The sequence below is a fragment of the Netta rufina genome (assembly GCF_964035555.1).
Source record: "Netta rufina genome assembly, chromosome: 5".
Taxonomy (NCBI): domain Eukaryota; kingdom Metazoa; phylum Chordata; class Aves; order Anseriformes; family Anatidae; genus Netta; species Netta rufina.
In genome coordinates, this window is record NC_140128.1 from 63,724,696 (window position 1) to 63,750,078 (window position 25,383).

A 25,383-nucleotide genomic window follows, 5' to 3' on the forward strand; every position below is an offset into this window, starting at 1 on the left:
AAAGTGTCTCAAAAAATGCCTGTAAGTGACAACATTGGTTTTGTTTGTGTTGTTTCCATACGATGTCATACCGTTTCTCAAAAATATTAAAGGATTTGCAAAATAGAGGAATGAATCTTTGAAAACTGAAGATCTACACAAAAAATTAAGTCATATGTCATCGAGCAAATGCATGACAAGTAAAGAGTTGTGCTTGGCATGCAGTGTTCTTTTCAACATAGTAAAAGATAGCATAAATAACTGCAGCTATAACTTAATATTGGAAGGGGCCTGTGAGTGTTACAGAAATTTAATTTAGATGAAGGAAGCATTCTCTTTAGTGAAGATAGTTTCAGATGCCTAGGAATGGTTTTATACTAGAATAAGGTAGATTTAGACTAGATATAAGGCAGAAGTTCTTCCCTCAGAGGGCAGTGAGGCCCTGACACAGGGGGCTGGAACTGGATGGATTTTGAGGTCCCTTGAGCAGCAGCCCCAGCCACGGCATCCACACACACAGGAGGCACTCAAAGAGCCCCACTCCTGAGATCACCAAGTGCCCCCAAATTAAATAATGCCAGGACTGAGCTCTCAGACCGGCTCTGGAAGTGTTGCTCTCTGAATGAGCCTCACCTTTTTCCTTGTGATGGCTCCACCTGTATCCTTGCATCTTCTTTGCTGTCCCACATGCAAGACCTGCCCTAAGGGCACCCGCTGTGTTCTCCCCATGTCAGCAGGATACAGCCCCGCAGCCCTTATTTCATGGGCTGCAGTGAACCCATTGGCACCACTTCTCTCTGAGATGAGTTTAAGAAACTGAAATGAGAATGGTCAGAAATACTCAGTGCTGGTAGGGCTTGCCTTGGGAAAGGGACTTTTACCTCTGCATATTTAAAGGCAGCATCCTGATTCACGCTTAGAGGCGCTTCACTGGAGTTGCACAGGCAGCCTGAAATCTGGGTGTCCCATGTCACCGAGAGGGACACCAGGACCCTCATGCTGGACTGTGGTGTGCAGTGTATCTGCAGACCCATCTGGGCCTTTGTGTGCTCCTCAGTGGATGGCTTAGGGATCCCAGCTGCCTGCCAGACACTGGGGCATTTGGGGCTGGGCATGGTCTCCCTGTCTCGCACCAGAAATTCTGTCCTTGCTGAAACAGATCTATACAATTTCAGAAGAAAAAATAAAAGGTTAAAACATAATTTTTACCGATAAAAAATAGTAGTGCCGTTAAGAAACCAAACCTTTTCCCAGTCCACAAAGATGTATTGTTTCTGTTGGCACAACTGAGACCAGGAAGGATTTCTTTGTTTTTGTGAGGCTTGTGCAAGTTTTATTTCCATTTGAAGAAAAGGGATGGTAAATGAGATTCATTCTTTTTTTAAAGAATGTAGTTAGATTGGCAATTCCTTAAACAGACTTTGCTTGCTCCTAGATGAGGGACATTTAGCCAAATCACAATGTATTAGCTAGCGTATGCACTAAGTGTTTTCCTCAAGTAATGTGCATTACAGAAACCATATACTGCTGGGATGAGTGATCTGGCCCTAAAGACAACTGTTCCATCCATTCTTTTGCTGTTAGAGAACTCTTTATTCTCTGAACCATACATATATTTAAATCGAATACAAACCATATTGCCATTCAATAAGCAAATCAGCACCCTACTGCAATGCGTCTGTGTTTTGGAGCTGATTTAAAGCATCACAGTTACATTTTGAGAACTTCATTAAAAATCTAGTGGCTATTTCCTTTCCTCTCATGCAGTGATTGTCTTAAGTGTTTAAGAAATGGTTTGTTGAAACGTTCTTATCTGACAGTTGAGCTGTTATTTTTTGGCAAAAAAAAAAAAAAAATCATTCTTACTTAAAAACTTAAACAAAATCAGTATGTTTGCTTTCCTTGAAAATGCACATTGGCATCACGCGCTTGTCTTATTGCATTATTACCCCTTGATCTATTTATGCAGAGATTCATGTAGGTTGCTTAAAATGCAGTCTTGTTTTTCCAGTTCATTTACCGAGACAACCCAGCGCGTTCACTGTGAACGCTAAAGAGTAAAGCTCCAGCATGCCATGCTTTAAAAGGGTTGGGTTTGTCATCCTGATTGCAGCCACATTCATTGACTTGTCACCATGTAATTATTTTGTATGGAAAAGAAAAAATGTCATTCATAAATAGCTTTTAGAAATCACAAAAAAAAAAAAAAAACAAATTAGCTCACTAGTGACAGTAGTGTGCTGTGTGCCGTTCAGGATCCAACCAAGGAAGGTTGTAGCACTGTGGTATGCTCAGCCAAGTCATCATCGCTGAAATATGAAATTTGTCCTGGGATACTTTCCCGATCGCGGCAATGTAGTTGTTCTTACAAGCGTAAAGTGTTTAGCTTAAACTTAGGGACTAAATCCTGATTTTGGATTTTGGATCCTGATTTTTGACTTTGGTAATTCTCTCTCTAGTTGCCCTGCTAAAAGCAGTGATGTGGCCACTGCAGGCAAGCTGCTGTTTGACATGCAGGGCCACATCCCTGCTGCTGGCGGCAGCACTTCTGGCAGTGCCCAGCTTGCCCCCGCTGCTGTGCCCTGCACTCTGACGAGTGAGAGTGGCAGGTCCCGGTGTGTGAACTTCTGCTTCGCTCTGTCACTGAAAGAATGAGAAACTTTCCCTTAAAGCCATCCTTAACATGGTTCTAATAATTAACCTGCCTTTTGTGAATGCCTAACAAAACGGGGATTAAAAATTGAAAACCTCTTTTGAGAGCTGGCTAGCAGTGGGGCAAGAGTGGGAAGGCCTGTGCCACTGGGGCGGGGAATGAACAGGGCAGCTCTTGTTTAATCCCATAGACTTGTGTGAATTCCTCCGGGACTCAGCCAGTTTTAAAGTCCTAAAATGGATTCTGCTGGTTTATATCACATTTTAGCCTTTCTTTAAGGAAGAGGAGAAAGGTATGTACTTGAGTGCAGTGTCATCACATGCAAGGCTATGTCTGATCTGAGTTCACACGGTTGAGAAGTCCACACTGTGACCTTTTCCTGAGAGCAAAATAATGCGGACTGCTTTCAGTCAGCAGGTGCTTCAACACTTTCCATTAAACTCTGAAATTGTGCCTTTACTTGAAGGACTTGCAGTGTATACCCCTTGCACAAGGCATGCAGTGGATTTACCGGCACCTCCAGAGGGTCCCTCACCCAGTGCGTGGGGGCTGCAGAGCCCCGGGACACTGCACTGTGAGAAGTGAGGATGAGCCTCGATTTATTCTGCTGAGGAAGGAAGGAATTACTTAAACTTTGCTTCTGGCAAAGGCAGCAGGGCAGTTCTGCATTTAGCCGTAAACCCTTCTTTACTGCAGTGAGTGGACACTCGGCTCCATCTCCCTGTCCCTGTGCGTTGAAGAATTCTGTCCCCTGGGACACTGCAGACCAGGATCTGCTCTGCCAGCAGACAAAATCCACCCTCAGTGGTACAACCCAAGCTTTGGCATGGTTATACCTAAAAGGGTTAGTGAGGGTAGGGCTGAAGATACTCATTGTGCTTTGGGGAGACCACGGCTGGACATTACAATCCCAAGTGCATTTTTGTCACTAAGATCCACCAGAAGAAAAGTTGTTCATTTGAAAATGTTTTTTATATTTGTCTTGTTAGTAGTGCTCATATTTTTATTCAACCTCTGGGTAAGCTCTGGGTATCCAAGCTCTGACCCTGTTGGCACTGTGCGTAGGGTTAGCTGATGCATACACTTTGTTATTAATGAAGACTGGTAGTTGCTTGTTTGGTTTAAGTCATGGAGTGAGGATGTATTCAGACTAAAGAATAGTAAAACTGAAATGTGTGACACTATCAGAGTAGCTATTTTGCTTCTGTGCAACTCAAAAGACTATAAATCCTTCTGCATGTAGCAGTTGTGGAAAAAGCAGTGTAAACTATAGGGAGTTTGCATTGCTCAGAGTCAGTGTTGCACACACAGGTTCATAAAGAATCACAAATCACACAGCATTGTTTATAACTATCCTGCCCAGCCTCCAGTTGGAGGATGGGGACAACCTTGTGTGTCTTTCCTCATGGTGACTGCATAGCTTTGGTCACCCTTCGCTGGCTTCTGAAGGTGCCGAGGTCTGCCAAGATGTTGTCTACGCATAAGGAACATTTTTCCATCTCATTAATAGCTCTCTGGAGAATATTCTGACATTAATGTATTTCAGCTTTGGATTTGGCTTTGGAATTGGCGACTCAGATTCTTCCAAGTTTTTGTATTTCAAAGCATCCTTCATGTGTCCCTGGTCAGACTTTGGAGTTGGCCAACACTCCAGTAGTTGCTTCCATTAAACGTGCAGTCATGAAGCACAGTTCGGTAACAGGGAGAGTCTGAAGGTCGTGAAATAAATTAGCAAACATAGAGCACAGCATGTGCTGTGTTAGGAGCACAGAAAAAATCAGGATTTTGTGCTAAAAGGCCACAAAACCCTACATGTTGAATTTCCTTGATGTTCTCCTATATGTTTTCAAATTGCATACCAAAATGGTCCCAAAGGCCACTCAGCTTCTATATAACAGAGAGTAACATCTGCCTGGATCAAACCCACATTGTGCACAGTGAACTTTTGGACCTTAACTTAAAGCTCTCGCTTCACTCAGCAAATGTTTCACTTCACCTGGGTTTAAATATTTTTTTTGCCCGGGTTTGCCTGGCTGCAAATATTGTTGTGCTCTTCTAAAGCCGCTCCTAAGTGGGTGGCAGTGGTGGCCTTGGCTGCAGCTCTCTGCTGGCAGGGTGCAGCTGCTCTGAGCAGTTCTGGTGCCATCGAGGCACCACGTGGAGGTGCTTCGTTTCCGTGACTGGCCTTTCACTGAAGACAGGTCCAGGCAGATTTTTATAAATGCGACCTGTTAGTGTATCCCAAGCTGCACAAACATTCAAGCAGCGATAAGCGAGTGCTTCCAAATCTCTGATATTTGCTACCAGCAGGATGAAAACAAGTGAAATGCGTGAGACTTCCCTGGAGAAGAAGTGAAGTTCCCGTGGCTCCGATTTCGGTGGTTGATGCACTTCTCTGTGGGTGATAGCCACCATCCCCACACCGCTGCAGCCCAAGTGACCTAGAAAACCAACCACTCCAGTTTAAACAAGATGTAAAAAGTTAGCCTGTACCTATATGCCTGAGACTAACTTGTTCAAGCTTGTTATACAAAAAAATTAAGCTTCCTACTTTTCTTTATTTTTAGTCTGCGGAAGACTGCAGTCCCAGTGGGTTGATAATGAGCAAGTCTCTTCAGACTGCCCCGAGCAGGTCACTTGCACGTCTCCTTTGGTCACGATTTGGCTTTATTGTATTTTTAACTTCTATTTTCATTCAGCAGCATGCAGGTTCAGACATATTCAAATCTGTATTATGTGCTCGCAGAAGGGTTTCTGATGAAAGCTGCACAGGCACTGGCTGCAAAATGGAGCATAATTTTTTCTGTCCATGCCATAGCCCAGTTCTTGTACCCATACATGCACTGGTATGGAGCCGATCTGCCATAAAGGAGAAAGTGAATACAGGTACGTTTTTATTGCCTTTCCGATCAAAGAAAGTTGCACCTAACGAATACAGCTTGTCCCTGCATGTAAGGTTATTAAAAGTAAGGAAACACTGAGGAAGACCTTCTAGCTCTGAATACCCTAAATTGCAGTTTAGTTAGCAAGGGGACCGAAGTGGCCTAATTTAGATTTTAAAGGATGTTTTTATCATCATTCATTTGTATATAAAAAAAATAAAAATAATAATATTAAAACAGAAGGCAGTGTAATTAGCAAGTTTTTAATAGGCATTCATGCTGTATTTTGATTTTACTCCAACAAAAATGACCTCTCCTATTTCCTGGGTTATCCTGTCTTTAAAACTTCAGCTGTGATGCATAATTAAAGATAGCTTAATTGTTGGATCCTGTAGCTTCCAGAACTCCTTAAATTGTTCCCATTTGTTTATCTTGCAAATATCAAGCCATAGTTTTAGATCATGGACAGCTGTTTCTGGCATCTGAACCATGCATCCATCAATTTTGTAGTCCGTGAAAAACACACTGCGTCTTTGGACTCCAAGTTCCTAATTAATAACAACTCAGGGACATTTAGTTCCTTAAAAAAAAAAAAAAAAAAAAAAAAAAAAAGAGGAAATGAGGGTTTTTGTTGGTTTGTTTGTTTTGATGATTTTCCCTGTACCAAATAAAACCAATTACACAAAGATGCAAACACAAAATAAATCAAATGAATGGCAGGCAAAATACAGAATGGTAATTCAAGGTAAAATAAATAAAATGAATGGCAGGAGGCATACAGAATGGTAATTTAAGGTAATGTAAAGAAGGACAGTCATATGCCCAGGTCATTACTGTTAGCTAATGGGCTCGGCACATCCCTGGCCCAGGCAGGCAAACCACACGGTGCTGGCCTCTTGGGCCCCCTTGCTGTGGCAGTGGCTGGTGTCCGTGCTTGCAGGAGAGTGGGTACAGGCTCAGCACAGAAGCATTTGTGGGGTTTTGACAGTTCCAGTGATCACACGTGAAAATATTAGAAAAGAAGAGAGATGTCATCAATAGCAATATTACATGATGCGCAGTGGAAAATCAAGTGATGATAAGTGTGGCAGAGCATGCATTGCAGCTGGCCTTGTTATTTTTGCCTGAATTACAGGTATTTGTCACCGTGAGTCATTTCAGGGCTGTAAGTACCCTTTGAAATGAAGCTGACACAGTTGCCACCTATCTGATAAGGTTTGTGTTGAAAATGAGATAGCTCTGATTACATTGCTGGGCAGACGTGTTAAAGAAGAGTAACCACTGGATGTCTGCAGCAGATGAGGCAGACACTGCATGGAAGTGTTCCTCTCCAGCGTGCAGATGGGTAGCAGTATCTGCCCATCAACAACGTATTTCCCATTGCTCTTTTATATATGTGACTGCTAAAGAAAACTCCTTTTTTTTTTTTTTTTCAAGAAAAATCAATTGTCAACGTTATTATAGATTGTAAAAAAATGACTTTAAGGACTGCAAGAGCTTTTTTATCAGAGTATGCAGTAGATTAATACACATTGCATTCGGTTGTCGTTAATTAAAGAGATGCTTGTCTGTCTTTTTGAGTCAATAAAGAAATTTATGGCTGAAATCAATAGGCCAAGTACAATGGACTACAGATGTGTTTATTTTTTATAAACATAACTGTGCATATAGACAATCAATATTTAATCATCCCATAGGATTAATTTCTCAGGAAATCTATATGTTCACGTCTTTTAGAGAATATAGTGTTGGCTGGTTTCTCAATAGGAAACAAGGAATAAATACCCTTTTATTGACAGCAGACAGGAGACGGTTTCAGCCTGTTGCAATAAAACGTTGCCACACTTTTACACCCTTTCTCTGATGTCAGGGAAATTCATTTCACTTTTCTGTTAGCTTTAGGGAACAAAGATTTCTAAATATTCTAAGGTAACCAAGATAAAGGAAGAGTCCCTGTGAAGCCTTCCATGCTCTGGATGGACTGAATGTAGGTGTGCTCTGCTAATTTAATTACAGGTTAGACGCATGAAAATGCTAATAAATGCTCTTGGAGCTAAAGTGTTTTTTCCTCAGGTCTTTTACAGGCATTTACAAACCGTTGGGAAACTGTTCTTTCAGTTTGGTCAAAGCCAATTTCCAAATGCTTATTGCATCCTTATCTTTGTTAGGATATAATAATTTCTCTCCTTCAAAAATTCCTTTTCAGTGAACCCCGATTCTTCCTAACTTCAGAGCTCCAGACACACAAGTTGACATCCAGGAAGGAGTTTAACAGGGATGTTTAGTTCTGTATTCTGTCTTTGAAATATTAATCTTCATTTTTTAATATAAAAAGGCACAGCCTGGACATTGGAGAGAGGCTGCACACCCCACTCCAGCGTCTTTGCTCCATCAGTGGTGTTGGGTAGAGGGTTCCAATGAGGTGGGTGATGCCCAGGTGGCTCCTGCCCCTTCAGGGGAGCTGCAGGAGATGCCCAGAGCCCTGGAGGCAGAGGGCCAGGTTGGTTTTGGTGCTGGATGGCCAAATGCTGAGCGGACAGGAGCTTGGGTGCTGCTCCAGGGGTCTGGCTTTGCAGAGCTGCCCCAGATCCATGCAAGGAGCTTGAACTTCCATGGAGGGATCTGCGTCTTATTTTCAGAGGGTCTGGACTGTTTTGGTATTGGTGCCTCAGTATCATACAGAGCTCCAGAACTGTTGTGCCAGCCCAGGGCACCACTGCTGTGATCTGGGATGAGGATCCCATGGAGTCTGGGGGACCCTGCCTGGTGTTTGGGGCTGCTGAGCAGCTCCACGCAGCTCCCATCCTGCTGCAGGGGCTGGAACCGGTGTCCCCAGCCCCAGAAGGGATGGCCCTGGGCAGCCCCTTCACCCTCAGCACCCCGCTGGCCTTGTTCTGCTCAGGGTTGAGCTGAACGTCATGGGAGCTGTGTGGGTACGGGCTTTCTTTATTCATTTGTTCAGCAGCTGAGCTGAAAAATCAGGCAAGGGGATGTTTTGTGTCAAACCTAGTGACAATTTTGAGATGTTTATGGAGTATTTTTTTTTTTTTTTTTGTGGTTTCCATGGTAAAAACTAGAATTAGAACAGAGTCGGTGCTGATTGCAAGGCAAAAAGATGTGTTGCTTCCTATGGAGAAATACCAATATCCAGTACGGCTTAGGATGCCTGGTACTGAAATGAAAAATCAAACTGTTTTCCTTTCAGAATGAATAAAGTAATAGAGTTGCTTTATTTGCTTCTGTGGGTAGTTGTAGAGAAGGGTGATAATCCAAAGCAGCAACTGAATTTGATAGAAATTAAAGTCTAGCTTTAGTAACAGGAAACTTTAAAAATGTGTTATTAATTATTAAAAATATTTGCTGAAGTGTGTGTTTCAGTATCCCCATATCCAAAGGCTACGTGTAATAGGGAGTGTTTTTTACAGTAGACCTCTGTAAGGAGTCAGGAATACCTCAAAGCAACAGCTAGCTGACTTCAAACAGCTGCCAGAGCATCCGTGGTAGCTCACACAACCCGTGGCACAGCATTGTTAGCACAGCATTCACACATGTCACTGGCAGCCACCCTGTTGGCATGAAGCATGCAGCACAAAACACTGATGATGTCTGTTCCAAAAAATGATTTTTTTGTTGTTTTATTGTTTTTGTTGTTGTTGTTCTTTTATTTTTAATGTTGAAACTAAGCAATGTTCTGCAGAGTTCTGTGTTCCTTTGATTCTTAGTTTTTGTAAAAGAGACGGGTACAATCATGAAATAACATGTAGTGGTATGCAGCTCACAGCTGACATGGTAAATTGTTAAAAACTCTTGCAGAGTTTAGAAAATATAAATAATGTTTTTAAAAATATAGAAACATAAACCATTGCACATTTAAAATAAAAAAGTATTCTGTCTGACTCACTAGGTAATGCGGCAGATTTACAGACATTCCCAAACAGCTGGGATGTGCTCTGGCCAAAGGCTTTCAGTGTCTCCACGTTGAGCAGCAGCTTCTATCTGAGAGCACTTCCCAGTTCAACTGCACAAGACGTGGCGAGCATCCATCCGTTCGGGGCAAGCGAGAAGGTTCATATGGGCAAACCCCCAATGCACTGCTTTAAAAACACAGTCTCAATCTTACCATAAGTATCCTTATTGTCTTCTCGGCAGCACACCCCTCGCCCTGCTCTCAAGGACAGCAGTCTCCTCGAGACAAGGCTTATCGATTGCTGGGAGGCTCCCTGGCAGCCCGGGGAGCTGCACGGTGCATTATGCATCAGTCCCGCTGCTGGAAAGGTCTGGACACCCTTTCCTTTCATTTCTGCAGTGTTTCATTCAGTCTGTGCTGGGAGCACGTAGTGCTGGTCACAACTCAGGGGCTGCTGTGCCTGGTGTGGCCAAGGAGCAGAGCAGTGGCCTGGCCCCTTCACGCACCTTTCCATTCTCCGTGCATAAATTTGGCACCGCTCTCCTGGAGCACTCGGGTTTTGGTGGTTCCTGGGGGGTTTTTGTAGGCTGGGAAGGTGGGTGTGGGGTGTAACAAGGGCTGCTCATCGGCAGAGGACAGCGGGGAGGTATCTGAGTGGTGTGAGGCTCCATGCCTGCCAGTGCTGGCTTTGTGGGCTGTAGGGTGTCAGAATGACACACTGCAAAGCCCAGCTGGTACCCACGGCATGTCCTCATTCACAGGTAGCCAGCGAAGAAACAAGGAGAAAAAGATGAATTTCTGTTCAACTGCACGCACCATGGGGTTCATTTTTTGTTGGTCAGTACTTATGTATGAAGAGCTATCAAAGATCTGGCATCTGACAGAATCTGTCAAATCTGAATGTTTCATGAGATCTTATAAAGATATAATATAAACATATACCTGCAGTATATTATCGTTAATACCTCCTTGTAGTATAGTGGCCCTGGAAAACCACTGGCAGAGGAAGGCTCCACCATTCCAGGCTATGTACAAAGTCGTGGTGGATGTTTTATCAATATCGTGTCTTTCCAAGGGGGTTCTTTTAATGCTTTCAACAGGGGAGAGGTGATGCTAGCTGGGGAGACAGAGGGGTGGTGCTGCTTGGGCAGCCCACAGCCCTTGGCCTGCCTGGTGCCTCCTGCCCCATATGCTCATCCAAAAGCTTTCTGGTCCGGGTGCTGGGTGTCAAAGGCAGACTGCCGCCCTGTGCACACGCAGAGTTTGTATTAAACATATGAACTTTTCCTCACGGAAACTTGTTTTTGCATTTTTAACCTCATCTGAGATTTTTTCTCATATGCATGGCTTAAGCCCTGCAGGGCCAGCCCTAAGGAGCCACCTGAGCCTGTAGCACGGCATACGGCATGTGCAGGAGCAGAAATAATGTCACAGATGTGCTCAGCATCGGTTTAACCCATCCCTGCAAACGCTCAAATCACAATAAAACACACATTGACTTCAGTGGTACCAAACTGAGGACAAAGTTCCACAAACCCAACTTTCTCAAGGATTGTTTTTATTTTTTGCTTCACAGTTTGGGTTTTATTTAATGGGCAATAATTGTACGTGTGTGACATGGTTTAATGATCCAAGAATTGACATCTCTTTCCCGCTGCTATAAATTTAAAGCTTGAAGTCTCCTAGTGTTGCTGCAAATATCATTTATTTGGATGAAATATGGTAGATTTAGTACTAGGTTTCAGTGATTTCAATGTACAATTTTATTGCATCTGCAAATTAAAGTTTTAGAATAAAATTTTTTCCATTTTTAATAATCATGAAGCTCTGCACTGATGAACATGGGATAACTAAGAATTTCTATGCACTACAGACACAGTGTGCTCAGTGAACTTCTCATTTTAGCTGAACTGCACCTGTACAGTTGTCTTGGATTGTGTGGTAAATATTTAATGATTTTTCCTTTGTTTCCTGGAGATAGTGTCTGTAATAAGCCTGAGTACCTGCAAGTAATATTGAAATGTCAAGTCACTCTGCTGCCCAAAATGTGCGTAATTTCTACTTGTCTGTGAAGCAGTCAACACAATGCAGAGACAATGTGGAACTCTTCTTGTGGTGCCTTCTTAATTAGGTATTTTTTTCATAGCTTGGTAAAGGCATATAAATAAAAGAAACTATAGATTTTGGTGCTGAAAGCACTGCAGTCTATAAAGCACAGAAATCTATGCTTTGGGGTTTTTTGTTTTCGTTTTCTGTTTGTTTGTTAGTTTAATAAAACAGCCTCTTGTTTGCTGCTATTGACTTTCATTGTTCTCTCAATCCATCCATCTTTGAGACCACAAGGATTGCTGATAATTGTGCACTAGCCTATTCCTTTCTCACTCACCAAAAGTGGTAAGTGCTTGGAAATCAAACTGCCTTCCAGTCCTCCGCCATGCTTTCATTAGCTCCAAATTCCCCCCAAATGACAGCTGTGGAGCCTCGCTGCCTGGCAGGGGAGGCGATGGGTGCTGATGGAGTGAGGCCAGCAGCAAATGGGCAGCTCTGGGCTGCGGGGTTTCCCAACGGTGAAAACAGCATCTATCCATACAGCTCTGACATTTCCATCCTTCTTTTGATTTTAGGCTGGACAACAGCGTTGGTGGGAGCAGGAAATTACAGTGAATGGAAACATTCAGAAGGGAGAACTAATTACCTACAACCTCACAGAGCTGATCAAGCCAGAGGCATATGAAGTCCGACTAACGCCCATCACCAGATTTGGGGAGGGGGACTCAACCATCCGGGTCATCAAGTATAGTGGTAAGAAGGTCTTTGTGTACAAGGAAATGTGTTGTGGTGCCTTCAGTGGTGCCTTTGGTCTGCTGCAACAGCTGCATTGTGTTGCACGGTGCGTATGAATTGTCAGTCCAGTAGTTTTTGCCAAAATTGCCAAAATCATGTCAGTTTCTATAATATAAATGTAAAAATATAACAAATTAATGTTATCTTTGTGAAATTGTTCTCATTGAAGAGTTACTTCTTGCTCTGAACACTTGGTAGGGCAATGAGTTTTTGAAGAAAAAATCTACATAACAAGCACTATTCTGAAGATGTCAAATTGGTGTTTTGGTATTTTCTAAATATTATTTTATTTTGTCAGAATCAGTATGTTTTGAGAAATTTCTATTTGAATGCTAATGATTAAAACAAAAAGACTATTCCTAGCTTGATGCAAGCAGAAAAGGGTGTTTCTGTATTTTCCTGCAGAAGTTTTTCATGAGAAGGATTTATCCATCTTAACAGGAAAGATATAATAGTCCTTCCATCCTTAGGAAATGGCTACAAGTCACACCAGGAGAGGTTCGAGTTGTATATTAGGAAAAAAATGTTCACTGAAAGGGCTGTGAGGTATTGGAACAGGCTGCCCAGGGAAGTGGTTGAGTCACTGTCCCTGGAGGTATTTAAAAAACGTGTAGCTGTGGTGCTCAGGGATGTGTAGTAGTGGTAGACTTGGCAGTGTTAGGTTAATGGTTGGACTTGATGATTTTAGAGGTGTTTTCTAACCTAAATGATGCTGTGATTCCATTCAGTCTCACAGCATTATGAGGAATTAATTCCTTGAGCTCTAAAAATAACTAAAAATACCTTTCTGAGAGCAATTATTTAAGGAATAACTGAATTACTTTTTTGTTTCTCATTTGTAAAAATTACAGTGGAAGGACAAGACATACCTTAGAGAGAAGGTAGTTCTGTTGAAGACATCACAGTGCAGTGATGCAAGTATCAAGGGAACAAATTACATTAAACAATCTCAAACACAAATTCTAAATAACACAGTTGCACATTTCACTTAATGCCAGATCTGCTAACAATGGTGATTGATGAATCTTAAGTTTTACCTGTTGTAGTGAAGTGTTTGCTAAGAGTGTTTCCCAAAGCTCATCTCAGCAAATACTGATTTTAAATAACTTGTTTACTAAATCTATCTGCTGCAACTCCTATTGGACCTTTGCTCATCATATGGGGTCTATACTCAAGTGAATGTCCATGTTCCAGCTTTAGTGGAAGGAAGCTGGTCTCCTTGGGGCTTCCCACGTACACGAGGGAGACCCAAGGTCTTCTGGATGGTGATCAGGAGCAAAAGCTTCATGCAGACATTTGGGATTTCAGCAATCCCAGTCTCTGTGCTGGCTGTGATAGGTAGGCTTGCATCACTGTCCTCTCCTGTGTACCTTGAAATTTCTCCCGTGACTTAAATACTGACCAGTACTCCAGCCATTAGACCAGCTCCTGCTAGGAATAAAAAATAATAATAATAATAAAAATAATGATAACATTCAGCTCAGTCAGTCACTTCTACTCCTTTTTGGTGGCAGTTTTACGCTGGCAGGTCTCAGGAGGTTGACTGAGGTCTTGGCCATATCTCACAACAGCACTGAATTTGAGCTGTTAACGAAACATTATGTCGTTAGCATTTTGAGCCCCAGGCTGGCAGAAAGAACATTCCCATGCCACACAAAAGGCATATTTTGTCTACCGTAGATTTTTTTTCTGCTAGAATCCGCCATTAGCACAGATGTGAATAACATCCCATCTCAAACGTGCTGATGGGTACCAAAGCAAAATCCAGCTGCCCGGAGAGAGGAAGCCATCACATTGTGCCCCAGATGGAGAAACACTTCTGGAGCAGTGCTCAGTGCTATTGCTCTGGTGTCAACAAAGTCACAGGGTAAGAAATCATGCACCAGATGCTAATCAATAGGGTAAACCTAAAGTGACTTCCCTTTGAAGAGGGGTTCCAGAATTGCCAAGGCTTTGTGTGCTTCAAATATGCATTTTAACGCAGCATTCATCCAATGATTATAGTGTCGGCAAGCTATTGCCAAGCTAATTTTAAGGATGTTATAGTTCCAGCTATAAAATAATGATATCACATACATTATTATAGTACAAATCCAATAGTTATAATCTGAAATGCTGGAATCTTAGAAAAGCAGTTAATGGGCTAGCAGCATGCACAGCAGCAGGCCAGCATTGATGTAAGAAATAATTATAAACATTACCCAGAAAATAAAAGACATGTGAATGTTCGTTAAAAGGAGAAGATAATTTTTTACAGTTTCTCCCATTACGGTTTCTTTTTTTTTTTTTTTAAATTGAGACCTTAAGCAGGGAGAAAAACAGTTGAATCTTCATATCCTATTTTTAATGCAGTTTTAAGCTTGTATGTGTGTGCAGTTTTGATTAATACTCCAGAAGCACACTGGACTTCAGGTATATCAGACCATGTTTCTCACCTCGCTGCTTTAGAAATCCCTTTTTTTTTTGAACATGTAAGTTTCTCATCTCACAGTGTCACTGACTTGCTGAGATTGGAGGCATCAGTGGATATCAACATCTCCAACCCCCTCCTCAGAGCAGGTAACCCAGGACAGCCCAGGACCACATCCAGTTGTGTCTTAAATATCTCCAGGGACAGACACTCCACAATATCTCTGGGTAACCTGTGCCAGTGTCTGACTACCTTTAGCGTATATAAGCTTTTTGCTTATTTTTAAAATGTAGGCTTGTATTGTATTGCTGGTAAGGATCCCCTTTGCAAACATGCTTCTCCTTAATTTTTCAAACTTTAAGTAAGCTAATAGGACTTCACCCCATTTTAAAGAAATGCAACAAGTGTGAAAAGCAGATCAGACACATGATAATTAGAGTTTCTAAAAATGGTATCAGTGTCTTTTGCCTTCAGTGAATACATTCCCTTCTACACTTGAGCTTCGGTTTTCTGAACGCACAGAATGGATAGGCCATGAACTGCCTAAGAGTTATTTCGACAGCTTAAGTTTGTGGTTTGTAGTATGACAATCATGGGTAGGTGCTGCCCAGAAATGATTTCTCAGACTAGTTTTAAAGTGTGTAAGAATCACCTTGAAATTTCTAGTGTCTTGGTTGTGTTGCTGCCTTACCGGAGAGGAGATTTCTCCAGATTTCATCCATCCTTTAGACATGCCCATATCTCTCCAGTGACTTTAGAGACATTCTTAGTTGAGGTGTCTAACTTTCTGATAGCAAAAATCACATTAGTCCTACCTGTGAAGTCGTTTTTAATTCCTGTGTAAGTCATGCAGAGCACACCATATTTTAAATTAAAACCTGCAACTGGAGATTGACAAGGAAAATGCTAATATATAAAAATAAGAGCTTCCAGTGTGCTAGACCGCTGGTAGCCATCTGAATGTCTGAAATAAGGAGACTATCAAAGTACTATGAAAGTAGGAAAAACGTCAGTAATGAGCTCTTTGCAGTGTACCTTGCCATCTCAAGCTAGAGCTGTAAATACAAAAGAAAAACTCCCTGGTGTCCAAGCCCATTAATCAAAAACTTATACATGGTGGAAGCGTTTCATAGGGAAGTTCCTTGCCTGCCATGAATTATTCTCTCCTCCGCACACAGGAAGGATGGGAGAAAAGAACAATCATCACAGTTGGAGCGACATTGATAATTACAGCCAAACATCACTTGACAAATTCTTTAGTAGATGCATATGTTACTCTGCTAGTGAACACAGTCTGCCAAGTAAATACAAACAGGGCAGTTTAAGTAGCACTAATGAGTGTTTTGAAGGCTGTACAGAACAGATAAGTCTTGTAGTAACAGTTTAAATATAATCTCCATCACTTTACATAAATCTGTGTCAGCCTGTTCAATGCAAACAGGCAATAAAGTCCTCCAGCTACTCCAATCAAACCTCAGCACTCGCTGTTTCAGATATGCACTTGTGGTTTAATATTTTTAAAGTTAACCAGTAGTAAACAAGCCCATTAATCTCATTTCTATGAAAAAAGCCAAAAATCCAGCATTGCTACTATTGGTATGTGGAATCAGCCCCTCAAGAAAATGGCAGATAGGTGGTGGTTGCCAACCGCTTTGTCTTCCAGCCTATTTTCATATGCATGTGGAAACTTCCCAGATTCTGTATGGAAAGGGTATATCATTCTTGCTATTATATTTACAGCTATTATTGTTGTTGCTATTCTTATATTTCTGGAACCCGGTGTCCTGGGGAAAAAAAAAAAAAACACAAATACATAAATTGAAGGATTTATAGTATATACAGATATAAATATGGGGCTGTTTTATAGGTACTATGCTAGGTTAGTTGCCATAATGGGAGGAAGAAAGACTTGTCCACCTAGTGTCAATGTTTACACTGAAGATTGTTTTCCACTATGCCGACCAAGTGATTACAGGTACAGATCCCTGATCTTGATTAAAGCTTTTAGTTCTGGTTGTAATTACCATAAGTAGACAGTGTCCACTGGTAGATAACAGCAGCTGAGTATCGAGCATGCTTCTTCTTACCTCTAGCTTTATGCTTTTCATAGTTAGTATAGTGGGCAGCTGTTTTTTTTTAAAGGAGGGGCATAATGTCTCTGAACAAATTACATGAACAAGAGTCTGTGTTGGGAAGGATCTCTGGAAAATGTAACTATCCTATATAAATGCAGTTACACCCAATGGAAGGGCAGGCATTGAAGAGAAACCGTTCCAGCCACATTTTTCTGTCACCACCTGCACGTATACACATCATTGAAAAGTAAAATCATCCAACGAGCTGAAATTCCAGTGGGTTTTATTCCCTGAATGCTGGGGAATAGTGAGGGAGATTAAGGGATAACCCATTTTGGCTCTGCCCAAGCTCAAATACTTTATTACACTTTGTTATCCTCCTGAATAATACCTTCTCCATCAGTAAAACCTTCCCCCAGCACGAGTGAGGACCAGCGGAGCAGAGCAGTGATAGCCCTCTGAGGTGCAAAGACTTCCTCGACAATTCAAACTCAATGTTGGGAATTTAATCCATCAGTCATCCATTAATTTATGGCTAATTTAAGCTGCTGTCTGCATGATGTGCACCCAACAGCCTTACCTGGTGGCAGAGACCTAGAGCCATTCCACCTTGCCTCAGAGCAGCTCGCTGTAGTACGGAGAGGAGTGGGCTTTCTGGTTTTTTTTTGTTGTTGTTGTTTTGTTTTCTTTTGTTTTCCAGTTTATGATGTTAGGTAAGCAAGTTCAGCCTAACTGCTTTAATTTGTTTTTCTGCTTTTGTCAATCAGTTTGAACTGCAGCGAGCTTGGCAAGAAGCCCTTTTTGCTCTGCTGTGAACAATCAGAATAGTGTGACTCAAGGTTACACGCTGATGATAGTTTCCATAAAAGCCCGTACGTTTAGTTACAAAGCAAGCATCAGTAAATGTAGTTTCCAGCAATTTCAGCTAATTCCAAGTTCAATCACTCAAGAAGCTCACAAAATGAATGTTTCTTGGAGAATGAAAGGTAATTTGTTCGTAAAAGCTATGAGGTTATCTAATATAATGTAATGACTAAGTTTCTTAAGAAAATTGCACTGGGACAAATCACTGTTCATTTGTTTTAGTGAAGCAAGATAAGATGGCAGAGTTGCTAATTTAGAGCTGTTTTAAAAACTTCAGATTGAATCTAGAGCTAAGTAGAATCCACGGCTGGGGTCAGAAACCAAGAGTTCGTGACTCTGAATGCAGCCTGGGAATGGCAGCAAGACATGGAGCAACCTTTACACAGAAATCTGGCATTACCAGATGTACACAGGATTTGGAGATAAAATTGAATTTAATTTTTTCTGTCAATAACATTCCACCTGTGGGCTTAGCATCCTGCTGTTTCTCCTATGCATGAGAACTTGCAGAAGAAGGGCTCTTGTTTCCTAAGTCACTTGTCCTCAAATTTACCTTTCTGCAAAGGGGTAGCACAGGACTGGAGATTTTCATTTTTCCTTCAGAGCTGATTTCCAGTTTAGCATTGTACAGATTATTCTGGACCCAACCTTTGCTAGCCAATCCCATATTTAAAATATCTGTAGGCACAGCTGAGGTTTGACTTTCATCTTGTTTCATCCCTTGTCTGTTAGGTGAACTAAAATATTAAGGAATTTTGAATTCAGAGGGTTCTGATTTTGCTGAGGGTCTATCAGACAAAAGTGCAAGTTTTATCAGCTGTCCCAAAGATTCCCAGTACCCAGTAGTCCTGCCAAGTCACACGAGGCATTGCACAGACCCATAAAAGAACAGACAAAATATTTTTCAGCAATATTATCTCAAGGCTTCTTTGCAGTGTTGGAAAATTGGTTTTGATGCCTCCTGAGGTGAGGGGTGGCCACAGATTGGCAGCCCGTGAGGACACCAAAGGCCTTCAAGTTCCCTTCTCTTCTAAAATTTCCTTAAAATATATTCCCTGGTATAAAAGGATTTATGAGGCAGAGGGCTTGCGTATCTTTCACTTGGTTGTGTCTCTTGGTCTAATGAGATCAAACATATTCTCATAAACTTACTATGCTCGTTTCCTGCTGTTTAAAAAGAAAATTGTCATTTCTGAGAAGAATGCAAGTGCTGTCTGGTTCTGAAGACATCTTAAACTGAGGAATAGTACTTTTATTTAATAGAAGAATAGTTCATTGTGTTACATATTCATATTCATCTGATAAAACCAGATGTTGAGTAAGGCCTGATGCAGAACCTTCACTTCTGCTGAATTTGTTCTTTCTGCAGGTTTTGCTGGGTTCGTATACAAAGGCATCACCCTGGAGTTTTGCTATGCAGTCGTCCTCTTCCTTACAGTACCTGTGCTAATAATCTATTTTAGATGCTTAATTACAGCACCCCAAGCTGCGGGTGCTAGTGATGGAGCATACACACCATGGATGAGGGAGGCTTTTCTCACTGCAGCCACTGCCTTCAGCTCGTCACTGAGCTACAAAATGTGCTCCAAAAGGAAGGAATTGGTTTTGCTGGCTGTCTCAGTGTGGGACCCATAATCTGGGGGAGAAGAATGATCTGTGGGAAATTTAGGATAATATGTGTGTTGATGAACGACAATTTCCCCTTTGTACTAATTTTGTTTTTTCTCTGTCTTCCAGCTCCAGTAAATCCACACCTACGTAAGTATTTCTTTATCTTTTTTAGATTTTTGTTTTCCATATGGAGAACTGTCATTGCACTTGTTGTCCCTTGCAGTTAAGAAGTAAATGCCAATGACTGCACTTTGGGTTGTGTCCCATGGATTGCGTTGTCCACCCTGATCATCTAGATCATCTTTCTTTCTCCTTACCCCAAACGGTCCATCTAAAGGAAAAAAATAATATTCTAAAAATAAACTCCATTTCTGGGGCACGGCAGCTCAGTATGTGTGGGTGAAGCTACAGTGTGGTCACAGAAGTAGCTAAATGCCTGACTGTTCGAGTACTGAGTAGGATCTGTGTCTGATCCTCGCCGGGCATGTTAAAACGTCAAAAGAAAGTAAGTTTCTGAAATTTTCCGAGTCCATTTATCCTTGCCTGAGAACTGCATTTGCACTTCTTAAGGTATCTCCGCTTGAGCAGTGGGGCTGGACCCGATGACCTCCCGAAGTCCCTTCCAACCTTCCCTGCTCCGTCATTCTGAATGAATTATTTGGATGTAGTCAGGAGCTCATCCACAGCTTTAAAACAAAAAGAAGACTGTTGTGTTTTTTTCATGCAGTGCATACATGAATCATGGACCTCATTTGCACAGAGAAATGTGGAGACCAAAGGTGTGACGAGGGTGTGAAAGTGCTGAGAGAAATTCGCAGGAGGCAGCACCACAGGCATGATTGCAAGTGCAGGCTCTAACTACATCCCTGCTAATGTGCTGCTGCTCGGGAGCACGGGGATATTGCAGGGGAGAAGTGACTCGTGGTACAGCTGGATCCCACACGTTTAATCCACAGGCACCAAATCCCTGCCAATATCGCAGACAGGAGACTGGGCTGGAGCTGCAGTGTGTGAAACCAACTTATTTCTAAGTCTCCCCGTCTGTCCACTTCATGATTTATTTCCACGGTATGCACGTAGTGAGTGCATATTCTGTCTGTGGGAACGTACTCTGCCATTATTCTTGCTTTTAATCACGTACGCAGAAAATTCCCTTGTAAAGGAGTGGGCTAGCAGTTAGTGCGGTATCGTGCAGCCACAGACAGGCAGGAAGGCAGCACTGGGCCGTGCGAGCATCCTCTCTGTCTCTCTCTCACAGAGATAGCTAAGCCTTACTGTAAATTTTAAACTTATTTGCTGAAGATCTTGTGCAATGCATTAATAATTAATCAGGGCTCAATTCAAAGCTCACAGGAGCTGAAGGAACCAATCCCATTCTCTTAAATGAGCAGGAGATGAGGCCCGTGCTAATTAATATATTAAATATATACTCTGCGATGTTAAGAAAGAAAAGCATTGCAGTCCCAAGTGCTTCGCACTATAATCTTCCATGATTTTAAGATCTGAAATTGTCTCGTTTTCAAAATGTCTCTGTTGCACACTTACAAGCCGCAGCTCTAGTAGGCACATGGCACAGTGCAGGTGGCATCCAAACGCCCTTGAGATAGGAACTGAGTTAGCTCAGAGGAGGGAGACTTCTGACAGCCTGACCACCATTTCCTTCGTCTGCTTGTTGAGTCTGCCTCTCTGTGCACTGCCAGTAATGGGAAAGTTTGCCCACCAGGAGCTGTTGTGCACCCAGTGTCATTTCTTTCAGATGACCAAAGAGATGGAAAAATCATGAAGGCTTGCTTTTTTTCCCCAAAGACATCTTGAGTGAAATCCTTTGACGGGGAAGAAATCTGCAAATGGGTTCAAACCAGTAAGCTGGAGAAGAGAGGCTCTGTCTCCCCTTACAAATCCAATCTCATCTTTATCCAGGCTTTTTACAATCTCATTTTATTTCACTGAAAATACAGAATGAATGAGGATTTATATATATATTATATAACGTCAATCAGATTGTTTCTTTTCCAAACCTATTGGGCTGAATTCTATTTCTATTTACACCACCATGAATGAAGAGTAAGTGCTGTATTCAGCTGGGACAAGATATCTGTATTGGAAACTGAAGTCACACCTTGCTGCTTAAAGTCTGGAATAATCACATTGCATAGGGCAGTCCTTTCTATGAGATTTCTGCAATACAAAAGCAAGTAGCATTGAATGATGTTGAGATGTAGCCTTAGAACTGCTTTTTTTTTTTTTTTTTTGTAACGTATAGTAGAAAACATTTAATGTAAATGTTTAAGAATTTCATATGAATTAGTGCAACTGGATGTTACACTTGAATAATAGAAGAGATTAGATGTTAAAGAGTCATATTCAACTTGAATTTTATGGAACACGAGTTCATGCCACAATAAAGGGCCTTTCACCTTGAGAAGAGTTTCAGATTTTGTCCTAATTGGCAATAACCTGCACTGGCATGTGCTTTGACAAAAATTCACCACTTTCTTTAACGGTAATTGGTGCTATCATTGGTGCTTTCAGCAACCCACAGTGGTCTGAGTAGTGTCATGAGCTGGAGCACCCATGGGTCCCTGCAGAAGAGCCAGCTGTTCCTCTTGCTCTTGGTGTGCCTCTTTAGTGAACAGGTCAGGACCATCCAGGTCTATTTAAATGCCCCAATTTCTTGCATAGGGAAAGTACCGAGCTAATCCTGGGAACTATTTCCCATTTTTATTCATCTCTTATTTTTTATGAAGTGTTCACTGACAAGAATATTTAGCACTAACCTTTTCCAATGTATTGCAAATGGCAGAGTCCCGTGGGAAAGCAGTGTTTTCATAACAGATAAATGGCAAACTTTTACTTGCCTTCCTTCATCTGGCCTGATTTATTTTTTTAATTTATTTTTTATTTTTTTCACTCAAAGAAAAGTCTTTTGTTCTGCTGATGTGGAATTTCTTAATGAAGCTCTGAGGGCATGGTGTGACATGGAAATGCAGCTTTTAAGGTACTGGAGGGGCAGTGGTAGAAACTGCTGAGTAGCGGGAAATGCTTTTCTTTATCCATTTTGCTGCAGGACTGCATATGGTAGTCAGTGTTTTTCTCCTTCAGTTACTTTTTTGCCCTTTAATTCTATCTCGCTGTGCAGAAACATCACCTTTCGTGATGTAGGAAGGGTGTAGGTAAGTGGAGTTGGTAGCCCAGTGTACAGAAGATAGCGTAAACCCAGCAGTTCAGAGCTTGCAGCATGTAAAAGGCATTGTTGGAGATGAGAGGCACAGCTGGCATTTTGCTCAGAGTGCTTCACTTGTGTCCTTGCGTCTTTCAAGAGCTTCATCAGGGTCTTTGCACTCTCTTCCTGGTCTTAGGGACAAAGACAGAGGTGTTGATCTCCATCCACTCAAATGCTTCCCTCTTGAAGGATTTGGGATGCAATTTGGATGCACAGGTGTTCATTGTGGCCTTACTCTGTGATGTGCTCATCTCTCAGGAAGAACCTCTCTGTATTTCTTCTCTGCAATGCTTATGGTGGTGCTCCTGTATTGAATGATTTTGTCTATTGCCACTTCATCATTCAGAATTTAGGATTTGGAAGGCACTACTTCCAGAATCAGACCGTGGGACAAGGTCCTGAAATGAGCTCCTCATTGTGTTGATGGTTTTCAGTCGCTTTTGCCAGTTAAGGAATTGTGCCTTAGGAAATTATTTCTCCTGAAGGATCTAATAAAGATGATGGATTTATTGAGAAATCAAGTCAATCTGCTTGAGGTGCTAATGGGCACAGAAAGTTTCTGTGCACTGCATTTCCGTGATAGCCTGTTTTTATGGAGCAATGCCTTATGCTGACTGCCATGGAGTGGGAAGTTTGTGTTGCTCTGCATCAGCAGAGTCAGAATGAGGAAGAGTTGGAAAGCTCTCCTACTGCACCTGGTGGTTTGGGTTGAATTTCCAAGCCTGCTTTTTCAGTCTGCAGTGTTATATGACTTTAAACAAGCTTCAGAGCAGCATCCTTGCTTAGCAGTATCCAAGCTAAGCCCAGGTCCCTCTGTCTTCACTGATTTGCAGTGAAGCTTCAGTGGCTTAAGTGGATTTATGGTTTACTGAAACCCCAAACCTGCAAACATTTATACACCTTCTCAATTTAACACAGATGAATAATCCCATGACGCCTGGTGTTAGAGTTCCTCATAACAATGAATATAAATTGCACCCCTATAAAGAAGGCTGTAGCTGACACAGTATGCAGACAGCTGCATTCTCCCTAGAGAAGAGAGATTTGCTTGTTTTCTCAGATAAATCAATTGCCTTTGCTGGAAGAGTAAACTCAGCAGGAACTGTTCATGTGCATAAAATTAAGCTTTTGCACATTTTTCTACATGGGGCCTTATTCTGTTCTGAGATGAAAACTGAACCTTGAAGTTTGATGTGTTTGGTTCCTAAATGTCTGATGATGGGACTTTCCTATCCCATTGTAACCTGGCAGGTAGGATCACGGGAATGGTGAGTCTTACAGACCTGTTTCACAACACAGAGGGTCCCAGTAACCCTGTCTGGGGTTCTTGGCAGGTTTTTGTTGATGTTACTTTTTCTTTGGAGGCTTTTAGAACTTGTCCTCAAGACAACAGAGATCTTAGTGAACAGGCTAGGAGATGTCCTCAGGAAATGATACAATCACCTATCCTGCTCGTACAGGTTCAGATAGACCCAAGCCTTCCTCCCAGACATTTCTCTAATTGATAATTATAATTCAGTGCTGAGGACTCAATGCTCATCCTGAGCAATTCATTCACTTTGCTTTTTTTTAGAAAGATTTTCTAAAATCTTTCTACTCTAAATCCCCTTTCCTCTCATTTTAGCCATTCTTTGCTTTCCATCCCTTCTGAAAACTGACAAAAATGTAACAGAGGTCACTTGGAGGCCACATTTTTCCTTTTGAAAGGTTGTTTTCCACTTTTCCTTAACATCCCTAGCCAAAATAACCCACTTCTTACTTTTTCCCCATACTTCATATTTTATGAAGTTTGTCCTTCCAAGCTTTTTAGAAATCCTAGCAGAAGAAGAGACAATGTCTCTACGAGCTATTACACCTGAATATGTGAGAAGAATCTATACAATAAGACTTGAATATAATTTCAAGTAACACAGACAAATTGATGACTGATTTTTTATTTTTTATTTTGTATTGGGGTCACTTGAAAGAAAACATACACTCAGCACTAGAGAATGATGTAAAACAGATGTACATCTATTTCTGGTACTGCTAATGAGCATCATCCTACAACACGTCCATTCTGATTGACAAGTGATTTTACAAACACACCTTTAATAATTTTCACCATTACATTTCTGCTTGTTTGCTGTGTTGGCAGGAGAGTTCCACTGTGGCTTTGAGGACGGTAACATTTGCCTTTTCACTCAAGACGATACAGACAATTTTGACTGGACAAAGCAAAGCACTGCCACTAGAGACACAAAATATACCCCCAACACTGGGCCAAACGCAGATCGGACTGGCTCCAAGGAAGGTAAGCTCCAGAGCTGTGCCTGGTCCCAAAAGCTATGGCCATTTTCCTAATCATATCAAGAATGCTCATACTTCAAGGACTTCTAAAAGAAACTGCCAGTGCTGAGGCATGTGACTGGTCCCTAAGTGGAATTCACTAACAATGCCATTAAGCATCTTGCATTGTTTCTATTGTCCCATTTTCAAAGTGATGGCTTTCATGTTGCAGTCTGGTGGGGAAATATTCTAGCACATCTTGAAATATTCTTCTGGTTTATGTCATTTCAATTCTAACTTGGACACTCACAATGAGCTTTTTGCCCCATTTTTAGTTTGGGTGTTGCTAAACATGTAATTTTCAATCTGCTCCCCCTGTTAACAGAAGTGTGCCATCTTGACTGCAGTATATATTTTCATTTCAAAAGTCAGACATACTGTGCTGAATTCATCAAGCGCTGCAATAACTCATGCTATTTCATTGTATGCCCCCTGCCCCTCTATTACCAATGGGGAAAAATCATACTGCTTTGTATTTGCTTGGTTGGATTAAGGAAAAACTCTCTCTGTTGTTGGCACAGACCAGATCAGAATAAATTAATGTGTCTCCTTGTGAGCTTTTGAACTAGAATTGACATGGACACTTCCAAATGTTCATTGAAAGATT

General features: G+C 41.7%; 1 protein-coding gene across 2 annotated transcripts in view; it reads left to right on the forward strand.

The window, feature by feature from the left end:
• Positions 1-25,383, forward strand: part of MDGA2 (MAM domain containing glycosylphosphatidylinositol anchor 2) — a gene marked incomplete at both ends in the record, with an annotated part of 324,685 nt that overhangs the window by 286,097 nt on the left and 13,205 nt on the right. For both annotated transcript variants that reach the window (XM_084287611.1, XM_084287612.1), the window contains 3 exons: positions 12,046-12,223; positions 19,352-19,372; positions 24,586-24,741. In XM_084287611.1, coding sequence (XP_084143737.1) covers positions 12,046-12,223; positions 19,352-19,372; positions 24,586-24,741 — 355 coding nt within the window. The remainder of the gene's footprint in view (positions 1-12,045; positions 12,224-19,351; positions 19,373-24,585; positions 24,742-25,383) is intronic.